The 23,454-nt window shown below is 47.3% G+C and overlaps 1 protein-coding gene across 7 annotated transcripts in view; it reads right to left on the bottom strand.

Annotated features, from left to right (window-relative positions):
* LOC144695773 (ral guanine nucleotide dissociation stimulator-like) overlaps positions 1-23,454 on the bottom strand; it is a 153,829-nt gene that overhangs the window by 40,136 nt on the left and 90,239 nt on the right. For all 7 annotated transcript variants that reach the window (XM_078566755.1, XM_078566753.1, XM_078566751.1 and 4 more), the window contains exons 4-6: positions 12,165-12,239; positions 10,609-10,787; positions 1,068-1,201 (exon numbers count right to left, since the gene is read on the bottom strand). In XM_078566755.1, the coding sequence (XP_078422881.1) occupies positions 1,068-1,201; positions 10,609-10,787; positions 12,165-12,239 (388 nt within the window). The remainder of the gene's footprint in view (positions 1-1,067; positions 1,202-10,608; positions 10,788-12,164; positions 12,240-23,454) is intronic.

The raw sequence follows: 23,454 nt of genomic DNA, 5'->3' as shown, positions 1-23,454 counted from the left end.
CCTGGCTTTGTACTTGTTTAAAAACTGTTAAATACAGTAGTATAGAGTCATTATAGTGCAGTAGGAGGCATTGCTGCCCATCAAGTTCATGCTGTCTCTCTGTAGGGCAATGCCGGCAGTCCCATTTACTCCCCCCATCTAACCTCATAGCGCTCCCAATTTATTTCCCTCAAGTGCTCATTCAATTTCCTTTTGAAATCACTCATCATCTCAGCTTCCACCACCCTCGAAGACAGTGAGTTCCAGGTCATCATCACTCACTAAGTAAAAAGCTTCTGCCTCACAAGCCCCCTGCATCTCTTGGCCAAACCTTAATTATGTGTCCCTCTCATCCTCGTCCAGCTTTTCTCTTTCACCATTATTTAAACTTGTCGTAATCTTGTACATTTCAGTTAGATCCCCCACCCCCTCCCTCAATCTCCTTTGCCTCAAGGAGATCAGACACCAGCTTCTCCAACCTAACCTTGTGGCTAAAATCCCTCATCGCTGCAACCATTCTGACAAATCCCCTCTGCAACCCTTTCGAGGAACTTCCTGCCCTTCCTAAAGTGTGACCAGAACTGGACGCAATAGTGGCTTTGTTTCTGGACCAGCAACCAGAGAGTTGGACTAATGGCCTGGATATGCGAATTAAATACATCTGGGATAAAAATCAGTGATAGAGAGCATAAAGCTAACAGATCTCATTAAAAATCCAACACATTTACTAAAGACCCTACCTGCTGTGGCCTACAGGTGACACCAGACCCACAGTGATGTGGTAGATTCTTAAATGCCACTCCGAAATAGCCTAATGTATCAAATCACTACAACAAAGAAGTCACCACACGGCCTGCAAGAAGGCTGCTCAAAATTACCTTCTCGGGCAATTCCAGATGGACAGTGAATTCCAGCGATGCCCACATCCTGGCAATGAATTTTTAAAAAAATCTCTAACATCTTGCGGTTCTCAAGAAAGACCATCAACCTGAAACATCTTCTCTCTCTCTATCTCCCTCCACATTTGCCAACAGCATTTACTGCTTATAGCCAAATAGGTGTACGGAGAGACTCGCGAATGTGCTCACCGCATCGATCATGGTGAGCTGCGAGGCCGTCACATCTGCCGTGAAGGTGAGGATGTCAGCTGCGTCCTGCTTGTGCTGGGGCCTGGTCCCATTCTCCTCGGTCTGGGTCAGCTCGTCGCCCTCGTGGTCTCGAGCTGTCAATCAGAAACATCACGTGGACATTGGTAAACACCAACCAACCCACATATCAGTGAATACAGAGGAAGCATCGAAAAGCCCTGAGAACCGACGGCGTAGACAGAGGGGAACCATTTCTGCTGGTAGGTTGGGGAGGGGGGTTAGGACGAGGGGGTATAGTCTAAAAATTAGTGCCAAATTCGTCAGGAGCGAAATTGGGAAACGCTTCTTCACATCACGGCTGGTAAAAGTTTGGAACTCTCGTCCGGAAGCAGCAGTTGATGCTGGGTCACTTGTTAACTTTAAATCTGAGACTGATAGATTTTTTTGTTAACCAAAGGTATTCGGGGATATGGGCAAAAGCTGGTGTATTGAGTTAGGGCAGAGGGCAGCCATGATCTCATTAAGTGGCAGAACATGCCCGAGAGGCCTAACAGTCTGCTCCTGTTGGTACGTCCCCATGCTCCTATTTACCAGTATTAATTACAGAGGCAGTTTGGATATATACTTGAAGGGGAGAAAATTGATGGGCTGTGAGGAAAGAACAGTGGAGTGAGACTAATGGGATAGCTCTTCCAAAGAGCTGGCACAGGCACGATGGGCCAAGTGGCCTCCTTCTGTGCTGTATTATCCTGTTTTTCTTGTAAAATCACAGACCCAAATGGGAACACAGAAACACCAACGAACACACAACACACACACAACATGCACGCACAAACACACGCACAATAGCAGCATTGTGGACATAAGTACACTGTTATGACACCAATAGAGTGTAGCCATTCAGTCCTTCAATTTTCTGATGATGGCTCACATGCCATGGGGTGAAAAAAAGTGTGGAAAGTGTTGGCACAAGTGTCAGAATGGTAAAGAGAGGATAACTCAAACTATCACTATCACAAACTGCACTGTCTCAACAAAACCCCATATCCACTCAGTTACTTGTGGGCTGCAGAGTGTTCAAAGCCTTGCAGATCCTGAGGCCAATACTTTACGGTCAAGTTCTTCCACTTCCACAGTGCAGAGGCGTGGGTCATTGAACTACATTGGCTCCTGGTCTGGCTATGCCTGAATTTTAAAATTCTCCTCCTTTTCAAATAGCCCACCATGCCCCTCTGTAACATCCTGCCCTAAACCCTCCTCTCCTCCAATCCTGGCCTCTTTCTCGCATCCCTGAGTTCCATCACTCCACCATTAGTAGCTGTGCTTTCAGCTGCCTGGCACCTTAGCTCTGGAATACCCCCCCTAAACCTCCTCACCTCTCTGCTTTTTTAAGATGCTGGCATTGAGGTAATGTCATTGGACTAGTAATCCAGAGGCCCAGACGAACATTCTGGACGGCATAGGATCAACCCACCACAGCAGTTGGTGGAATTTAAATTCAATTAATAAAATCTGGAATTGAAAGCCAGTCTCAGTAATGGTCACCAGGACAACTATCATCAATTGTTGTAAAGACCCATCTGGTTCACTCACACCCTTTAGGGAAGGAAATCTGCCATCCTTACCTAGTCTGGCCTACATGTGACTCCAGACCCACAGCAACATGGTTGATGCTTAACTGCCCTCTGAAATGGCTGACCAAGCCTTTCATTTCAAGGGTAATTAGGGATGGGCAACAAATGCTGGCCTTTGCCAGTGAGGCCCACATCCCATGAAAGAATAAGATTTAAAAAAAGACGCTCCTTAAAACCCACCTCTTGGTCAAGCTTTTGGTCACCTGCCTTAATATCTCCTTCTGTGGCTCATTGTCAATTTTTATTTATTCTTCTTTCACGGGATATGGGTGTTGCTGGGAAGGCCAGCATTTATTGCCCATCCCTAACTACCCTTGTGAAGGTGGTGGTGAGCCACCTTCTTGAACCGCTGCAGTCCCTGTCGTGTAGGTACACCCACAGTGCTGTAAGGGAGGGAGTTCCAGGATTTTGACCCAGCGACAGTGAAGGAATGGTGGTGTTTCCATGCATCTGCTGCCCTTGTCCTTCTAGATGGTAGAGGTTGCAGGTTTGAAAGGTGTTGACAAGGGAGCCTTGATGAGGCAAGTGTGTGCGTGCATGCTTGCGTATGTGTGTGTGGGCAGGCTGTCAAGCTCTTCAGAAGAACAATGTGATAGGAGGGCTGAAGGCAAGCCTGGATATGTTAAAAGCTTTTCAATGATTCTTGTTCAAAAGGAGGCCTATACTGATGGGTGGGGATGCATTCAGCTTTGGTCAGTTGGAGATCGGGACCCTGAAAATCCAAGGGTTCGCCCAGCTTCCCACCTGAATTTCAGCAAGGGACTGGTGGAATCCTGGGAGAAGTGGCAGACTGGGTCACTTTTCTCCGGGATTGCACTGATCTCTTACGGAGATCTCGTGGGGTCTCAGAATCACAGACACAGGGTTGATACAGAACATGAGGGGCCATTCGGCCCATCATACCTGAGTCAGTTCTTTGAAAGAGATTTCCAATTAGTCTCACTCCCCAGCTCCTTCCCCATTGCCCTGCGACTCTTTCCTCCTTCACAATTTTATCCAACTTCCTTTTGAAAGGTGTTAGTGAATCTGCTCCCAATGCCCTTTCAGGCTGCGCATTCCAGGTCACAACAACTCACTGTCTTTAAAAAAAAAAATTCACCTCATCTTGCCCGTTTCCTTAGCCAGCAATCTTAATTTGCGTCCTGTGGTTACTGACACTCCAGCTAGTGGGGACAGTCTCTCCCAATTTACCTAACAAAGCCGCTCATCATTTTGAACATCTCCATTAAACCTCCCCTTAACCTTCTGTGCTGTAAAGCAGGGTTTCCAAAACTGTGGCTCACGACCACTGCAGTGGGGTCAAGAGATGAGATTTTGGGGTCACAAACTCTGAGGCAGCAGTGGCTGCTGTGCAGCTTGCATCGTTTACGGACAGCTACGAGGCTGTCTTTAAATTTTTAAATCCCCGCGTTTTTTTTTCTTGGTGGGCGTGGCTTAACGGACTGCTCCCTGAGGCCTGACCGCCGATGCAAAAAAATTCCTGTGAACTGGGTGTTCATTTTTTGAAGAAACTCTGCCTTTTTATCCACTGCCCCCATGCTCAGCTCCTGTATTCCCGCCACCACCCCATCAAGAACTGGAGCTGCCCCCAAAACCCCAATTCAACAACTCTCGTCCCGCCCCCCAGGTTTTCACTCTCAGGTCACACAAAGTCCGAGGCGTTAAAATGGGGTCACGCCGGGAAAAGGTTTGGGGAGCATTGCTCTAAGGAGAACAATCCCAGCTTCTTCAGTCTGTCCACAGAACTGAAGTCTATGGTTTGATTCCAATAGGTCTCTTCTGCACTCCCTCTAAGGCCTGCACGTCCTTCTTAGAATTGGACACAATAATCCAGCTGAGGCCGAACTAAAGGCCTCAGGTACGATGGGCTGAATGGCCCCTTATGTTCTGTATCAACCCTGTGTCTGTGATTCTGAGACCCCGCGAGATCTCCGTAAGAGATCAGTGCAACCCCGAGAAAAGCGACCCAGTCTGCCAATTCTCCCAGCATTCCGCCAGTCCCTTGCTGAAATTCGGGTGGGAGACCTGGGCGAACCCTTGGATTTTCAGGGTCCCTTTCTCCACCTGACCAAAGCTGAACGCATCCCCACCTGTCAGTATAGGCCTCCTTTTGAACAAGACTCATTGAAAAGCTTCAAGGAGTTTTAGCATAAATTTCTTGCTTTTGTTCTCTACTGCTTTATTTAGAATGCTAAAGATCCAAAGTGCCTTTTAACAGCTTTATCAACTTTTACTGGGGAGGCAGTGGCGCAGTGGCACTGTCATTAGAATGGTAATCCACAGACCCACGGTAATGCTCTGGGGACCAGGAATCACATTCCACCAGGGCAGATGGTGAAATTTGAATTCAATAAAAAAATCTGGAATAAAAAGCTTGATGATGACCACGAAACCACTGCAGATTGTCGTAAAAACTCATCTGGTTCACTAATGTCCTTGAGGGAAGGAAATCTGCCATCCTCACCTGGTCTGGCCTACTTGTGACTCCAGATCCACAGCGATGTGGTTGATTCTTAAATGCCTCCGAACGAGGGCATTTGGGGATGGGTAATAATGTTGGCCCAGCCAGCGACCCCCCACATCCCTTGAATGAATAATAAAATAAACCTTCAAAGGTCTGAGCAGCTACACGATCTGGACAGACTTGAAAAACATAAAGATTATTTGGAACAGGAAGAGCAATGAATCTGTTTATTCTTTCATGGGAAATGGGCATCGCTGGCAAGGTCAGCATTTGTTGCCCTTCCCTAATTGCCCTTGCCACACCATTTCAGAGGACAATTAAGTTGCTGTGGGTCTGGAGTCACATGTAGGCCAGACCAAGTAAGGACGACAGATTTCCTTCCCTCAAGGGCATTCGTGAACAAGATGGGTTTTTACAACAATCGATGATAGTTTCATGGTCATTATTACTGGGACTAGCTTCGCAATTCCAGATTTATCAATTCAATTTTTTAAAATGGGATTTTTAAATTCATTTATGGGATGTGGGAGTGGCTGGCTAGGCCATCATTTATTGTCCATGAGAAGGTGGTGGTGAGCTGCCTTCTTAAACTGCTGCTGTCCCTGTTGTGTAGGTACATCTGCAGTACTGTTAGGGAGGGGGTTCCAGGATTTTTCCAGGACGATGATATATTTCCAAGTCAGGATGGTGAGAGGCTTGGAGGGGAAAATTTAGGTGGTGGTCTTCTCATGCAGTGCTACCACTGTGCGCGCAGAGGTGGAGGGAGTGAATGTTTGTGGATGTGGTGCCAATCAAGCGGGCTGCTTTGTCCTGGATGGTGTTAAGCTTATTGAGTGTTGTGGGAGCTGCACTCATCCAGGCAAGTGGAGATTATTCCATCACACTCGTGGCCCTGTGCCTTGACAGGCTTTGGAGAGTCTGCAGGTGAGTCACTCGCCTTTGATTCTCAGCTTACACAGTATTTTTTTAAATTATTTGTTCGTTTTATTATTTATTCATTTATTGCCCATCCCTTATTCAAAGGACAGTAAAGCACAGTGAACCAGATGGGATTTTACAACAATTGGCAATGGGAAAGAGAGGATGTAGATATAGTAGTCCAGGAGGAACACTGCGAGATATTGGACGAGATAGTCATAATGAGAGAGGAAGTACTCGAAAGGTTGAAATCCTTGAAGGTTGATAAGTCACCAGGGCCAGATGGATTGTTTCCGAGGCTGCTGAAGGAAGTCAGGGAGGAGATAGCAGATGCTCTGAGGATGATTTTCCAATCTTCGCTAGATACAGGGGAGGTACCGGAGGACTGGAGAAATGCAAACGTAGTTCCATTGTTTAAAAAGGGATCAAAGGAAATGCCAAACAATTATAGGCTAGTTAGTGTTACATCAGTGGTGAGCAAATTAGTAGAATCAATCCTGAAAGATAGGATTAATTGTCATGTGGAAAGGCATGGACTTGTCAGGAATGGTCAGCATGGATTTGTTAAAGGAAGGTCTTGCCTCACAAATTGGATTGAATTCTTTGAGGAAGTGACAAGAAGGGTTGATGAAGGTAGTGCAGTGGATGTTGTGTACATGGATTTTAGCAAGGCATTTGACAAGGTCCCACATGGCAGATTGGTCAGGAAAATAAAAGCCTATGGGATGCAAGGTAATGTGGCAAACTGGATAAAAGGTTGGCTTTGTAACAGGAAACAAAGGGTAATGGTCGATGGATGCCCTTGCGAATGGGAAGTTGTCTCAAGTGGTGTTCCACAGGGCTCGGTGCTGGGACCCTTCCTGTTTGTGTTATATATTAACGATTTGGATGTGAACATGGGGGGCACGAATGGGAAATTTGCAGTTGACACAAAGATTGGCCGAATAGTGGATAGTGTAGAGGATAGCCATAATCTCCAAAACGATATAGATGGGTTGGTGGAGTGGGCGGTAAAGTGGCAGATGGATTTTAACATAGAGAGGTGTGAGGTCATACATTTAGGGAGGTCAAACAGTTATAGGATTTACAAAATAAATGGGAATATACTAAGAGGGGTAGATGAAGCGAGAGATCTTGGCGTATAAGTACACAGGTCCCTGAAGGCAGCAGTTCAAGTAGACAAGGTTGTAAAAAAGGCATATGGAATGCTCTCCTTTATTGGCAGAGGTATAGAATATAAAAGTAAGGATATAATGTTGGAATTGTATAAACACTGGTGAGGCCACAAGTATTGTATGGAGTATTGTGTGCAGTTCTGGTCACATTACGGGAAGGACATATTAGCTCTGGAGAGAGTGCAGAGGAGGTTTACAAGAATGTTACCAAGGTTAGAAAAGTGTAGCTACGAGGAAAGATTGGATAGGTTGGGGTTATTTTCCTTAGAACAAAGAAGGCTGATAGGTGACTTGATTGAGGTGTACAAAATTATGAGGGGAATAGATAGAGTGGACAGGATAAAATTGTTTCCCTTGGTGGAGAATTCTAGAACCAGGCGACATAGATTCAAGATAAGTGGCAGAAGGTGTCGGGGGATATGAGGAAGAACTTTTTTACGCAGAGAGTAGTAGGTGTCTAGAATTCGCTGCACAAGTTGGTGGTAGAGGCAGAAACTCTAAACTCTTTTAAAAAGTACCTGGATCTGCACCTTAAGTGCTGTAAGCTGCCAGGCTATGGGCTAGGTGGGATTAGAAAGGGCACCTGGGTGTCCTCAGGCTGGCATGGACAAGATGGGCTGAATGGCTCCCTTCTGTGCTGTAACTTTTCTATGGTCATCTTCAGATTTTTTTTTTTTAAATTGAATTCAAATTCCACCATCTGCCATAGTGGGATTTGAAGCCAGGTTCTCAGAGTATTACCCTGCATCCCAGTCCAGCAACAATACCACTATGCCAACACCTCCCCATGGCTAGTCCTGTTCAGTTTTTGGTCAATTGTCATCCCCAGGATGTAGATAGTGGGGAATTCGGCAATGGTAATGTCATTGAATGTCAAGGGCCGGCGGTTAGATTCTCTCTCTTGTTGGAAATGGTCATTGCCTCGTACTTCTGTGGCGCGAATGTTACTTGCCACTTGTCAGTCCAAGCCTGGAAATTGTCCAGGTCTTGCTGCATTTGGACATGGATTGCTTCAGTATCTGAGGAATGGTGAACATTGTGCAATCATCAGCGAACATCCCTACTTCTGACCTTATGACGGAAGGAAGGTCATTGATGAAGCAGCTGAAGATGGTTGGGCCGAGGGCATTACCCTGAGGAATTCCTGCAGTGATGTTCTGGAACTTCCTTTGTGTTAATCATGGCTCCAGCCAGTGGGGAGTTTCCCCCCGATTCCCATTGACTCCAGTTTTGTTGTGGCTCCCAGATGCCACCCTTGGTCAAATGCATGAATTTTAGCCTGGGCCTCTGGATTACTAGTCCAGTGATGTTACCACAACGTCTCAGTCTCCCCGATTCCTGTTTGATAGATCAAAACACTATTTCCACTGGTGCAGGAATCCAGGACAAAGGGGGAAGTCATAAAATTGGAGCTGGGCCATTCAGTCGTGAAATCAGGGAACTTTCTTTTGCACACAAGGCTTAGTAGATGTCTTAAATTCTCTCCACAAGTGAATGGTGCAGCAGTCACCTGAAATTTTCAGTACTGAAATGGATATGTTTATGTTGGGTAAGGATATCAATGGATAGGGAGCAAAGTGGGGTAAGTTGAGTTAAGGTAAAGAACAGGGATTTCAATGACCACCTCCTGTTTCTTTGGAGTCCAAGTACTTTCTCAATTTGTCCTTCTCTAGAAACACATTTAATTGTTGTACAAATCATAATTATTATGATTTTCCTGCTCACTTGGACGCACAACTCAATTAACATTCTCACATCCAACTTCCCTTTGTTTTTTATTTATATATATACTTCCTAACAGTGATCTTTTAACCATTTCACAGCGATCACACTTCACCTGGAATTAATTTGGTCAATTCTGTTTACCATCTTGATAGTTTATTGGAACGCTGTTAGAACAATAGGATTTTGCTATTCCGAGCACAGGGCACCTTCACCAGAAAATTCCTAGGATACGAGCCTCACTGGCAAGGCTGGTATTTATTGCCCAGCCCTACGTGTCCAGGAGTGGGTAATGGTGAGCCTACTTGAACCACTGCAGTGCGTTTGGCAAAGGTGCGCAGACAGCGCTGTTAGGGGGTAATCCCACAGTGCTGTTGGTGGGGGTGGTTAATCTCACAGTGCTGTTAAAGGGGGGTAATCCCACAGTGCTGTTGGTCGGGGTGGGAGGGGTAATATCCCACAGTGCTGTTGGTCGGGGCGGGGGGAGGGGGAGGGTAATATCCCACAGTGCTGTTGGTCAGGGTGGGGGGTAATATCCCACAGTGCTGTTGGTGGGGGGGTAATCCCACAGTGCTGTTGGGGGGTGGTATTCCCACAGTGCTATTAAGAGGGGGTGTATTCCCAGAGTGCTGTTAGGCGGGGGCGTATTCCCAGAGTGCTGTTAGGAGGGGGCGTATTCCCAGAGTGCTGTTAGGAGGGGGTGTATTCCCAGAGTGCTATTAGGAGGGGGCGTATTCCCAGAGTGCTGTTAGGAGGGTATTCCCTCAGTGCTGTTAGGAGGGGGGGTATCCCCACTGTGCTGTTACGGAGGGTAATCCCACAGTGCTGTTAGGGGGGTAATTCCACAGTGCTGTTAGGGGGGTAATTCCACAGTGCTGTTAGTGGGGTAATTCCACAGTGCTGTTAGTGGGGTAATTCCACAGTGCTGTTAGTGGGGTGGGTATTCCCTCAGTGCTGTTAGGAGGGGGATATTCCCACAGTGCTGTTAGAAGGGGCGTGTTCCCAGAGTGCTATTAGGGGGTATTCCCTCAGTGCTGTTAGGAAGGGGGAGGTATTCCCACAGTGTTGTTAGGGGGGGTAATCCCACAGTGCTGATGGGGTGGGTATTCCCACAGTGTTGTTAGGAGTATGCCCACAGTGCTGTTAGGGGGGGTAATCCCTCAGTGCTGTCCAGGGGGTAATTCCACAGTGCTGTTAAGAGATATTCCCACAGGGCTGTTAGGGGGGTATTACCACAATGCTGATGGGGTCGGTATTCCCTCAGTGCTGTAAGGGGTTAATCCCACAGTGCTGTTAGGTGGGGTATACCCACAGGGTGTTAGGGGGTAACCCCACAGTGCTATTGGTAGGGGTATTCCCACAGCCTTTTTGGAGGTAATGCCACTGATCTGAAAGGGGGTAATCCTACTGAGCTGTTAGGGAGAGTGTTCCAGGATTTTGATCCAAGGCCATTGAAGGAATGACCATTGATTGATTTAGAGGGGAGCTTGGTTCTTAATGGTATTGCCATGCGTCTATTGCCCTTGTTTTACCAGGTGGTGGAATTTGCAGCTTTGAAATATGAAAATGATAAGCAAGTGTCGAAGAACAGAAAGAAAGAGGGCATACGGTATAAGTCGGTACTTTACCATCGCTGCCGGACAACTTCTCATTCTGCGACAGGAGATCGTCAGCTCGACGCTCCAGCTCCGAGCCCCCACACTCCTGTTTTATGTAAAGCTCCAGGCGCTTCAAGCAGGCTTGATCCAGCCCCTGAAAATCTTCGGAATACTGTTCCAGCCACGTGGAAAAAACAGAAGAGGCCGCACTGGAACATGAAGGCAGGGCAGTTAGGAGAACACTCAACGCGGGTCGAGTACTCAAAACTGCACTGAATATCAAATTGAAAGGAGTTCTGAGGGTTTCACCAATAGTGATGAGTTACATTTATAGTGCAGCTTTATACTAGCAAACAAAACACAAGGTTCCATGGTAGAAGGGAGGATTAGCTGGGTTGGCCCTAAATTCTGTGCAAGACATAGCGGCTTTACTCGTATTTATATAGAGCATTTATATAAGACAAAAAGAGGTCCCAAAGTGTTTCACAACCAAATTAGATACTTTTGATGGGCAGTCACTGTTGTAGGAAATGCGACAACCAAGTTGTGCACAGCAAGCTCCCGCAAACAGCAATGAAGTAAACGACGAGGTAACCTGTTTTGTGATGTAGATTGAGGTGTTACATTCCAGAAAGCCAGTTGCCGAAGGATAATACAGGAGTCAGTCTTTAGTCGGTCTAACGTTAATTCACAAAGTGACATATCGCAAGCATACGCCACCACCCCCCCGCCCCCTCCAACTCCAGTTTCAGTGAGTGCCTCTTTTGAGTACAACAAATGAAGAAAAAGGTCAAATTAACAAAATAAACAAAAGAGCAAATTAACAACCAAAACAAAGAAGGGGCCCCTTAAAGGGACAGTGTAACAAAAAGACAAAGTCTTAAAGGAAACTTATGAAATCAAAATGTGATTTTGGGGGCGAATAATGCACCCCAGTCCCCATGGTGCCTACCAACCATGGAAGGACTCATTCATGCCGGCGGACTCTGCGTGCTCCCTTTCCAGGGGCACCCAGCTGCAAAAATAGCCGTCTGCCCAAGAGAAACCCCAATTAATGCCCTCCACTGGCATATCATTCAACATGATTGATGTACAGTTAGGAGGAGGGAGAAATACTGGCCAGGATGCTGGCGGTAACGCCCCTGCTCTTCTTGGTAATAATGCCATGGAACCTTTTCCCACTGGAGATGGCAAGTTGGCCCTAGCTTAACATCTCATCCGAATGACACCTCCGACAGTGCAGCACTCCCTTAGTACTGCGCTGGGAGTGTCAACCTCGATAATTACATTCATGCATGTAGAGTTGGACTTTGAAACCACAATCTTCTTAGTTGGAGGCGAGTGCGCTGCCTACTGAACGTCGGCTGTAGATCTCTTCACTGGCTATGAAGCGCTTCGGGACATCCTGACATGGTGAAATCCCTTTCTTTCGTGACAATTCATGATTATTTATGTAACATCATCGGTTTTCCTTTCAGGCTTTAGGAACTGGAATGATTCTCATTGGTCAGGAGGTTTCAGACAGGTGATGGTACATCCCAAAAATAAGCTGAAGAACAAGCGAAAAGCCAGTGCAAAAAACTTACTGGCGAAGACGATCCCAAGCGTTTAATGAACAGCAATCTGCGTTCTCCCCTAGTTCTTGTTTTAAACGTTCCAACCTGCAACGACACAAGCCAAGACATCTCAAACTAATGAGCAATGAGTTACCAATACCAACAACAACTTATATCTATATAGCACCTTTAACGTAATGAAACATCCCAAGGCACTTCACAGGAGCATTCGGAAACAAACTGAGCCACATAAGGAGATGACCAAAAGTTTGGTGAAAGAGTTAGGCTTTAAGCAGTGTCTTAAAGGAGAAGAGTAAGCTAGAGAAGCAGAGGAGTGTAGGGAGGGAATTCCAGACCTTGGGGCCCAGGCAACTGAAGGTGCGGCCACCATTGTTTTATTTATCCATTCATGGGATGTGGGCATTGCAGGCTTGAGCAGCATTTATTGTCGATCCCTAGTTGCCATTGAGAAGGTGGTGGTGAGCTGCCTTCTTGAACCGCTGCAGCCCATGTGGTGCAGGCACACCCACAGTGCTGTTAGGAAGGGAGTTCCAGGATTTTCACCAAGCGACCGTGAAGGAACGGCGATATATTTCCAAGTCAGAATGTTGACTGGCTTGGAGGGGAACTTCCAGGTGGGGCGATTAAAATTGGGGATGCACCAGAGGTCAGAAACTGAGGAGGCACAGGTATTTCAGAGGGTCGCCGGGTTGGAGCAGATTACAGAGGTGGGCGCGGCAAGACTGTGGAGGGATTTGAAAACAAGTGTTTGGGGAAAATTAAAAATGCTAAAAGAGAACACTAAGAATTTACTGAAGAACACTTAAAATCTCCAGACATGGCTGCTAAGTATATTAAGAGTTGACGATTACCAGATGAACATTGCACAGCCTTGAGAGTCAGATTGAAGACACAAGGAGGACATAAAATAGATTACGTGTACTCCCATCTCACATAGGGAAGGGGCAGATGGTTTTAGCTTAGACATGGGAAGGCATACAATGGATAAAGAGGGGGCTTCAATGGAACACAAGCAGTCTTGAGTCATGAGAACCAAGGTCTTTGCGTACGTGTCTTAATTTTGATTGGATAACATAATTATGTATACACCCTTTAGAATAATTGGTTAGCAAAATCACATGTTTATGTACTCAGTAGGATAGTTGTAACACGGTACCGGTGCGTCGGTTACCAATTGGATGTATTCAAGTGTACTCAAATGTATTATGATAAGAAAAGGTACAAAAGTAGTGAAATGTAATCAATCTGGGAGCTGGGTCTTCATTCTTAGGAATGATTGCAGCTCCCTTGCATATGCTTGAATAAAACCGGTTAAAGGAAGCCTGAGTCTCTGTGGTCGCTATGTGATCGGAATTGTAAGTTCTCCTCTTCAACTGGCCTATGTGGTAGTTGCTGGATTGGAGGGAGTACCCTCTTCAATTGGCATAGTCGGCAGGATTCGCCCAGACCTCTGTGAAGGCGGAACAATGATCTGGTGAGTATTTTCTTTTTGAAAGATACTCTCTGGTTGTTCGTGTCAGACTAGAACGGAGGTCTAATAGGGCAGATCCAAACGTTTCAGCCAGGGAGATTCAGGTGGACAGTTGGGGCATGTGAGCCTCAAGGAGACAGAGTGTCTCAGGGGAACTGTGGGTCCCTGTTTTTGGAGACAGAGTGTCTCGGGGGAACCGTGGGTCCCTGTTTTTGGAGACAGTGTGTCTCGGGGGAACTGTGGGTCCCTGTTTAATGTGTGAATGTCCCTGTTTAAGTTGCGAATGTGAGTATAACTGAGAAGGATGAACTCGAGTTCGTTGCGGAATGGGGAGGTGAAGGAACCATGTCCCTTCACCTCGCCAGGGAGCATAGAAAGCTGATCAGCAAAATGAAACAACAAGGTTGGCAGTCAAGCGACCCACCGTTATGCTCCAAGGAGTGGTGGAGAGCTCAGGCTAATCATAAACCTGACAAAGCTACAGTACTCATTTTGAGTCTGTATCTGCAGTGAACTAAACTAATACAGAAACATCTCGGTCGAGTTGCACCGGTCGCAGCGGCAGATCGATTTCTCCCAAGGGCCACCAACAGATATTGGGAATATGTGGAAGGATAATGGAGACCTGAAATGTCCCCTACTGAATTTTTGTAACTTAAAAGAAAGGAATTGATCTAAGTTTCAAGAGCTGTTTGTTCTGAAGGGTGAGAGAGAGAAAGGGGGTACCCCTAGGGGGTTAATGAGCAAGTGACAGGCAGCAGCAGAGAAAATGTGAGCTTCAGTCAGTTTGATTGTCCCTATAGGTGGAGCCTCCAAGATCCCTTTATCCCCCCACTGCTACTTGAAGCTTCGTTTAGAGTTAAGTTCAATATTATAGGACTATAAATACACACCTTTATGTGTTTGTTTGTGTGCAAGGAAGCATCTGTATGTGAGCTTTAATGTGTTTTTTTTCCCCTGAATTCTCTTTTGTGTGTGTAGTCTAACACTTTAGAGTCAAAAGCCCCATATTAGATTAAAGTAAAAGTATACTCAAACATTCCAAAGTTTTGGGTATAAGGTTTGAGTTGAGATTTCTGGCAAAAATCGCAATTTGAAGGTAGTGTAAAGATAAAACAGGGCTTGCTTTTGTTTGAGATGAACCAACCCTTGTACCACCCCCTTGCAGACTAGTAAGGAATAACCCTCATTATCAGCTTCCAAGCTGATTGGCATTGATACATACGAGTTGGTATTCTAAAATTCTGAAGAAAAAAAAAATTACCTGAAATTCAAAAGGATTCTAGGAAAACCAAAAGACATAAACACACGGTCTAGGTGTTTCGAATGGATAAAAAGGGGTTTATTTTGAAGAGATGAATTAAATATTAAAGGACATCTGCATTCCAACAGCACTGTAATTTGAATTTGGGACAATCTCGGGAGGTAAAGTGCAGTGTAATTTAACAGGTTACTTTGAATAACGAGGATGCTATCCAAAGATAAAGAATGTGTTGATAAACATATGGGACTTCTAATCTGGATACAAATCATAACACATGATAAAGAGGTTGTTTTAATTTTGATAGTGTAAATTACAGTTCTCACAAAGTTTAAAATTTTGAGGTTTGGTTCTTGATAAAGTTCTCAAAATCGAATTTTCATTTTAAAAGGTTTTTGACAACAGTTGGCACTAATTCAAATGCTGCAAGCTTTTGTATTTGTAAGTCTGTTCCCAAAATATGAAGCTAAGCTCAAGACCTTGACAAAGTTTGGCAGAAATCCAATTTTTGGCCGAGTTAATGAATCTGGCATAATGCTAAAAAAAAGGTCAGACATAATTTAGTGGATTACTTTTGAGACAATAAGATGTTGTTTGAGAAGAAGATAAGGAAGCAAAACATGTCAATGGCTGATTTCTGTTTTAAAATTGTCATGGTGGAGGCCATGACAGTGCCTTCATTTAAGGTGTTGAAATGGTAGGTGGGAGACTGGGAGGAGACAGATAGTCAGGGCTGGTGTTCCTAATGGAGCAGATCAGACCAAAAGGGCTGAAAGACTTTCTTCATCCAAACATATTTTATAAGCTGGTGCGCTTGTGACGACATTTCTAAATTTGTCAAACCAGCATGCAGCAAGTACGACATTTCTTAGCAAGTGAAAATAGCTTAACCACGAACTGATCAAGAGATATCTCCTAGCAGTTAAAGGCCCCAGACTGTCTTGGTCAACACTTGATCCATTAATGTTAAAATACCCATGGCATAATAACCTGGTAAACTGATTCAACTGACTTCTCAAAACCTGCCCACTATCTACAAGGCACAAGTCAGGAATGTGATGGGATACTCTCCACTTGCCTGGATGAGTGCAGCTCCAACAGCACTCAAGGAGCTCAACACCGCCCTGGACAAAGCAGCCCACTTAATTGGCACTCCATCCACAAACATTCACTCCCTCCATCACTGAAGCACAATGGCAGCAGTGTGTTCTATCTACAAGATGCACTGCAGGAACTCACCAAGGCTCCTTAGACAGCACCTTCCAAACCCACGACCACTACCATCTAGAAGGACAAGGGCAGCAGACACATGGGAACACCACCACTGGAGTTTCCCTCCAGGCCCTCACCATCCTGACTTGGAAATATATCACCGTTCCTTCATTGTTGCTGAGTCAAAATCCTGGAACTCCCTCCCTAACAGCACAATGGATGTACCTACACCACATGGACTGCAGCAGTTCAAGAAGGCAGCTCAGCACCATCTTCTCACAGGCAATTAGGCAATAAATGCTGGCGACGTTCACATCCAATGAATGAATAAAAAACTGGTCCTGAGAGTTTATTGATGTCAGTTAATCCTTACAGTTATTATATCATAATTATAAGATCATGGAGTATCATAGAATAGTCCAGCACAGTAGGAGGCCATTCAGTTCATCGAGTCTGTGCTGGCTCTTGAGCTATTCCCACTCCCCTGCTCTTTCACCATATCCCTGCTTTTTTCCTTCAAGTATTTATCCAATTCTCTTTTGAAAGTTACTATTGAATCTGTTTCCACCACCTTATCAGGCTGGGCATTTCCAATCCTAACCAACTGTTGCATTAAAAACATTTTGTCTCGTTAGTACAGAATTTGAATTTTGCTGAAAAGTGAAACGTTTTGCTGAAACCTTTCGTCTTGCACTCATCAGGACAAATACAAGAGTACCAAATTTCAAAGGATCACAACAATCTATACCATAGGTGAAAAGGCTTCTGATTGGTTGACAAGTCAACTTCGTCAGCCATTGGAAACAGTTTTCTCTTTATTTACAGTATTAAAACCCTACATGATTTTAAACACGTCTATCAAATCTCCTCTTAGCCTTCTCTGCTAGGTGGAGAACCACCCCAGCTCCTCAAGATTATGTAGCTGTAATCTCTCATTCCTAAAACCATTCTAATAAATCTTTCCAATGGCCTCTCCACAGCTTTCAAGTCCTTCCTAAAATGTGGTGCTCAGGATAGTCACCAATAAATCCAATTGGGAATTCAGGAGGAAACAGTGAATGGAATTTGCTATCCCAGTGAAAGGTTGAGGGGAATAGCATAGATGTATTTGAAGAGGAATTAGATGGGATGAAGGCGGTTTTTGTAGAGTATAAACAGCATGGACCAATGTGACCCAAATGGTCTATTTCTGTATTGTAGACATGATGTAACTTGGCATCATTGAATGTCTTGCTAGGCCACTGAAGAGGAAAGTTGTAAGTAAACCATGTTGACAAGGATGAGTGCAGTACCATAACGCTCAAGAAACTCGACACCATCCAGGGCAAAGCAGCCACTTGATCGATACCTCATTCCATCACCTTAAAGATTCATTCTCTCCACCACTGGTGCACAGTGGCAGCAGTATATACTATCTGCAAGTTGCAATGCAGCATGCGCCAAACCTCCTTCGGTAGCACCATCCAAACCAGTGACCTTTATCGCCTAATAAGGCATGGGCAGCAGGCACATGGGAACATCACCACCAGCAAGTTTGCCTCCAAATCATACACCATCTTGACTTGGAACTATATCGCTGTTCCTTCACTATCGCTGGGTCAAAATCATGGAACTCCCTTCTTAACAGCATTATAGAAACTGGGAGCAGGAGTAGGCCATTCAGCCCTTCGAGCCTGCTCCGCCATTCATTATGATCATGGCTGATCATCCAACTCAATAGCCTGCTCCCGCTTTCTCCCCATACCCTTTGATCCCTTTCGCCCCAAGGGCTATATCTAACTTCTTCTTGAAAACATACAATGTTTTGGTCTCAACTACTTTCTGTGGTAACAAATTCCACAGGCTCACCACTCTCTGGGTGAAGAAATTTCTTCTCATCTCAGTCCTAAATGGTCTACCCCATTTTCTCAGACTCTGACCCCTGGTTCTGGACTCCCCCACCATCGGGAACATCCTTCCTGCATCTACCTTGTCTAGTCCTGTTAGAATTTTATATGTTTCTGAGATCCCCCCTCATTCTTCTGAACTCCAGCAAATATAATCCTAATCGCCTCAATCTCTCCTCATATGTCAGTCCCGCCATCCCAGGAAACAGTCAGGTAAACCTTCGCTGCACTCCCTCTATAGCAAGAACATCCTTCCTCAGATAAGGAGACCAAAACTGCACACAATATTCCAGGTGTGGTCTCACCAAGGCCCTGTACAATTGCAGCAAGACATCCCTGTTCCTGTACTCGAATCCTCTGGCTATGAAGGCTAACATACCATTTGCCTTCTTTACCACCTGCTGCACCTGCATGCTTACCTTTAGTGACTGGTGTACAAGGACACCCAGATCTCGTTGCACATTCCCCTCTCTCAATTTATAGCCATTCAGATAATAATCTGCCTTCCACTTTTGCTACCAAAGTGAATAACCTCACATTTATCCACATTATGCTGCATCTGCCATGCATTTGCCCACTCACTCAGCTTGTCCAAATCACACTGAAGCATCTCTGCATCCTCCTCACAGCTCACCCTCCCACTCAGCTTTGTGTCATCTGCAAATTTGGAGATATCACATTTAGTTCCCTCATCTAAATGAATATATATTGTGAATAACTGGGGTCCCAGCACCAATCCCTGCGATACCCCACTATGGATCTACCTACACCAGATGGACTGCAGCGGTTCATGAGGGCGGCTTACCAGCACATTCTCAAGGCCAATTAGGGATGGGTAATAAATACTGGCCCTACTGGCGATGGTCACATCCCAGGTATGAATGAAAAAAACATATCAGGCAGAATTTTCCTGTCAGTGTGCGGGGGGACCCGCACGCCGACACATAAAATGACATTCGGTGACGTTAGTCGAGCATCCTGACGTCACCGTGTGCCATCACGATATTTCATTGGGTGGGCGCGCAATGATAAATGATGTGCACCCGCCATTAATTAACAGGCCACTTAAGGCCCTTGAGGTGCCAATTGACAGCAATTTTTTGGTGCCCGTGCAATCTTCGGGTCGTCGCAGGGGCGCAACGGGTAGGCGGGTAGGACACATTTGTATAAACCTCATCCGTGGCCGGGATAAGAGGGATTAGTGTGGTCACAAGTGTGCTCTGTCAGATATTTAATTTGGAAAGTAACTGATATTTGCCTGTGTGAACTGCAATATATCAAAATGCATACCAGCTGCTTGGACTGGACTCACAACCTACAGGTCAGCTCTCTACAGTGAGAAATCGCTTTGGGGCCTGCAGGTTTCAGAAAGCCTTCTCTAAGCCTGGGAAGCCTCCACTGGAGGCAGCTCCTCTGAGGAGGAAGGGAGGGCTAGAAGCGGGAGGAGGCCAGGAGTGCACGTTCAGCCCCCAGGAGAGCTACCTTTGGGAGGAGAGGCACAGCCACAAGGTGCGCCGGGCCAAGTGGTAGTCCAATGTGGAAGGGGCAGCAGAAAATGCCACTATCATGCTGCCAAGGTATACAGGCAGCGAAGCAGCTACCTCAATATGTCTGAGGTGTAGTGCCGTAGGAGGCTCCGTCTCTCAAGGGAGACAGTCAACTATATACGTCAGATAATTGGGCCTAAGATCTCTCCTAACTGTGTGAGTGGATACCCCATGCCAGTGGCTCTAAAGGTCACTGCTACCCTCAACTTCTATGCCTCCAGCTCTCTCCAGGGGTCGGTGGGTGATCTTTGTGGCGTTTCCCAATCAGCTGTCCACAGTTGTGTCAAGCAGGTTACAGACTCTCTGTTCAGGCGGCATTGACCTTCATCCACTACCGTTGGGACCAGGCAAGCCAGAGGCTTCGCGGCCATTGCTGGCTTCCCCCACGTCCAGGGTGCAATAGACTGTACACATGTGGCCATCAAGGCACCAGCAGGTGAGCCCGGTGCCTTCGTCAACAGGAAGGGCTTCCACTCCATGAACAAGAAGATAGTGTGTGATCACAGGATGCTGATTCTACAAGTCGGTGCAAGATATCGAGGTAGCTCCCATGATGACACTTCCAGGTGCCGGGGCTCTTCAGTGCTCCAGCCCGGCTTGATGGATGGCTGCTGGGTGACAAGGGCTATCCCCTCAGAAGGCGGCTCGTGACGCCTCTCCGTCATCCAAGAACAGCAGCTGAGCAGCGGTACAATAGGAGTCACGCCTCCACAAGGGCTGTGGTGGAGAGAGCCATCGGTCTTCTCAAAATGTGCTTCCGATGCCTGGACTGTTCAGGGGGCGCTCTCCACAATCTTGCGCTGGAAAGGGGGGACGCTGTGGATGATGATGATGATGTAGACTCAGTGGCTGCGGCTGCACATGATGAGTCCAGCAGTGAGTCCAAGGATGAGCATGCACAGGGAAATGCTGAGGGGGTAGGCAGTGACTCGGGCATACTCCAGGGAGGCAGGGACACTCGGGAGGCTTTAATCCACTGAACCTTCAGCTGGAACACCACATATGGAACTCCAGGACAAGCCTGGGCTGCAGGCTCTATACTTGACACCCAAATACATGATGACATGTCTGAATTTAATGGTATAACAAAAAGAACTTAAGAGAACAAAATGATAAAGGTGTTAAACATCACACCAACTTATAAAGACTCATTGCGGGCCAACACAAAAGCACCAGTGATAAACCTGTGGTGTGCCTAAGGTGCCTTATGTTTACTCTTTTGGGTGCTACGTCTTGGTGCTGCTCCCTCGCTGGGATTGGCACCTGAGCCAGCCTGCTGACTCTGCTGTCCTGTTGGCCTCAATTACCTTGGCGGCCGTCCTCTGGCCTGTGGAGCCTGTGCTGGCCCCAACTGGGAGGGAGCTGCGAGTTCCACAGCTGGCATCTCCCCAGTCAGCGCAGCCTCATCGGATGCAATGGTCACTGGCAGAGGGGCGGAGGAGCTGCTGCCTTCATCCGGAGCGCCCTGAGAGGAGCCCACAGAGACGACAGGCAGCTCATGCGCCGACGTGAGGTTGGTTCGGACATCCCTGTTCACAGCGGATGCATGGGCACAGAGCTGGGAAACTTGGTGCCCAGACCATCTCCCACACAGGCACTGACCAGCTGAGGTCAATACTGATGTGAAGACTTGCTGGTCCGAGAGCATCCCCAGGAAGTCCTGATTGGTCTCCTGGACGAGCCTTTCCACGAGAGTCGCCACTGTGTCCATGGAGGATGCATGGCGCTCGGACATGAGGCTCATTGCATCGGCGATGGTCCACATAGACTCCTCCAGCACAGAGACCAAGCCAAGCATAGCCTCATGTATCTCCACCAGATGCTCCCACACACCCGGCCGCATTTCCTGCCCCTGCTGCGTCGTGAACCACTCCAGAGGCACATCATCAGGCACCCACTGAGCATGTGCCTGGTCCCCTGCAGTCCTCCGACTGCTGGCGCCATGGGCACTCTCTGTCTCTGCCAGCTCCTCCAGTGGCTGTGAAGTGCCCTCACCGCTGTGCCCCGGGACACTAGCCGATGTTCTAATTCCCACCGAGGTGCTAGTATCTGCGATGGTGCCTGCCTGACAGAGATGGTGTAATGCTAGTGAGTCCAAGACTTCAGGGCCCTCAGGTGTGAGAGAGGGCCTCTGCTGCTCCTCCTCCCAGCCCTGCTCCGCTGACGCTGAAAGGAAGAAGAAGGATTTTGGATTAGTTAGCGTGGAGACAATGTCAATGTGCATCCCTGTCCCCTGGATCATTATGCACTCATCCTTCCATAAGCAATGATCAAGCCATGTTGCAAACTTCATTCACTGAACATTCAGCACTGCCATGGCTGCTGGGAGGACAATGGTAACCTCAGTGCTGCGCAAACATACCTGCCCATGGTATCCCAGCATCACTGACACTGGTGCACCTGGGCACATGGCGCCTCTGCAGATCTACGGCCCCCTGCTCGAACCGGCTAAGCATTGCCACCTGGGCCGGCCCTCCGCCAGTCCTCACCCGCTCGACAGCGCTATGTGCATTCTTCTCCTGAAAAGGAGAGAAGGGCATTGATTAGTGCTACTTGTACCTGGATTCTCTTTGCGGCCGGCCCACCTCAACTGGAGTGGGACATTGCAAGGCTCCAGTGCGTCCTCACCCTGCTGTTGCTGAACACTCACACTAAGATGCCAGGCCTGTCCCCCACCAACCCCCTTGGCCAAATGCTGCCTACATCACATTAGGCACAACACGGTCTAACCTTCCATAGCAAGGAGGCGCAAGCACGTGGAGTGCAGAGGACAGCAGATTGATTGGTGCCATGCCACCTTGAAGCTCCCCTCCCAGCATGTCATCACCCTGACTTTGACAGGTCCTGGAGTTCCAGCATTGCGCCGAGGTGCAGCTCCTCCAGATTGCCCCAAAACAGTGATGTGGGTCACAGTGTACCACATGCTGCGGGTGCAGAACCCATCTCATCACCACCCTCTCAGGATGACCTAGGCATGGGCAATATCTGCTGGCCCACCCAGTGAAGGGCACATGCCGTTAATGATTCAATGCAGTCACTGCACTCAAACTTCAGTGGCAAGGGAGGGGTGCCAGGGGGCAAAGTCTAACTGCTGAGATAAATGACCAATGCCAACATGGTACTCACCCTTCCCGAGCACAAGAGGTCGTTGAAGCGCTTGCGGCACTGGATCCACGTCATGGGAGCTCACCACCTCCGCCACCTCCTCCCAGGCACGTTTGATCATGTGGGGGGGGGGGCCTCCTCCTCCCATCCTGGGGTATGAGGACCTCCCGCCCATGCTGCCACCTCCTCGAGGAGGGCAGCAAGGCAATCATCCGAGAAACGAGAGGCACAGTGCCCCCCCCGCCCTACCCTCCTGCCTGGCCTGCACACCAGCAGCGCTCTGGGGATCCCTTCCAGTGGCCATGATTCACAGCCTTGGAAAGGCCGCAGCAGCTTGTTAAAACAGGCTGCCAGGTCGCCATTGGACCCAGCGGTCATTGCAGACCCGCCACCGCCCACCCGCTCCCTCTGTCCTCGGGAGCTGCGATTCACGCTGGGCGGGCCTTAATTAGACCCGCCGTGCCCATTCCTGCTCCGCCCACCTGCCAGCCAGGAAATTCTGCCCATAGACCCAGGCCTGGGTATAAATGGTAGGTTTGCTTCCCTACTGTATGTCTATGACAACCTGGCAGATTCATGGCCACTTTTACTGACGTCAGCTTTTCATTCCCAGATTTCTCCAAATCAAATGCTGTTTAAAAATCACCAAGGTCGGATTGATCAAACTCACGTTCTCTGGATTATTAATCCAGGTCACTGAGAGAGACCCAGTAACACAACCAGTAGTGTAACCACTACGTCACTTCTTAAAACTTTTACCTTTTTCAAAAATGGCATTTAAATGCTCAAAGCAAGGCTTAGTCTGCAGACATGGAAA

Source organism: Cetorhinus maximus, chromosome 21, assembly GCF_964194155.1.
Source record: "Cetorhinus maximus chromosome 21, sCetMax3.hap1.1, whole genome shotgun sequence".
Taxonomy (NCBI): domain Eukaryota; kingdom Metazoa; phylum Chordata; class Chondrichthyes; order Lamniformes; family Cetorhinidae; genus Cetorhinus; species Cetorhinus maximus.
This window is presented reverse-complemented; position numbering and strand designations above follow the sequence as displayed.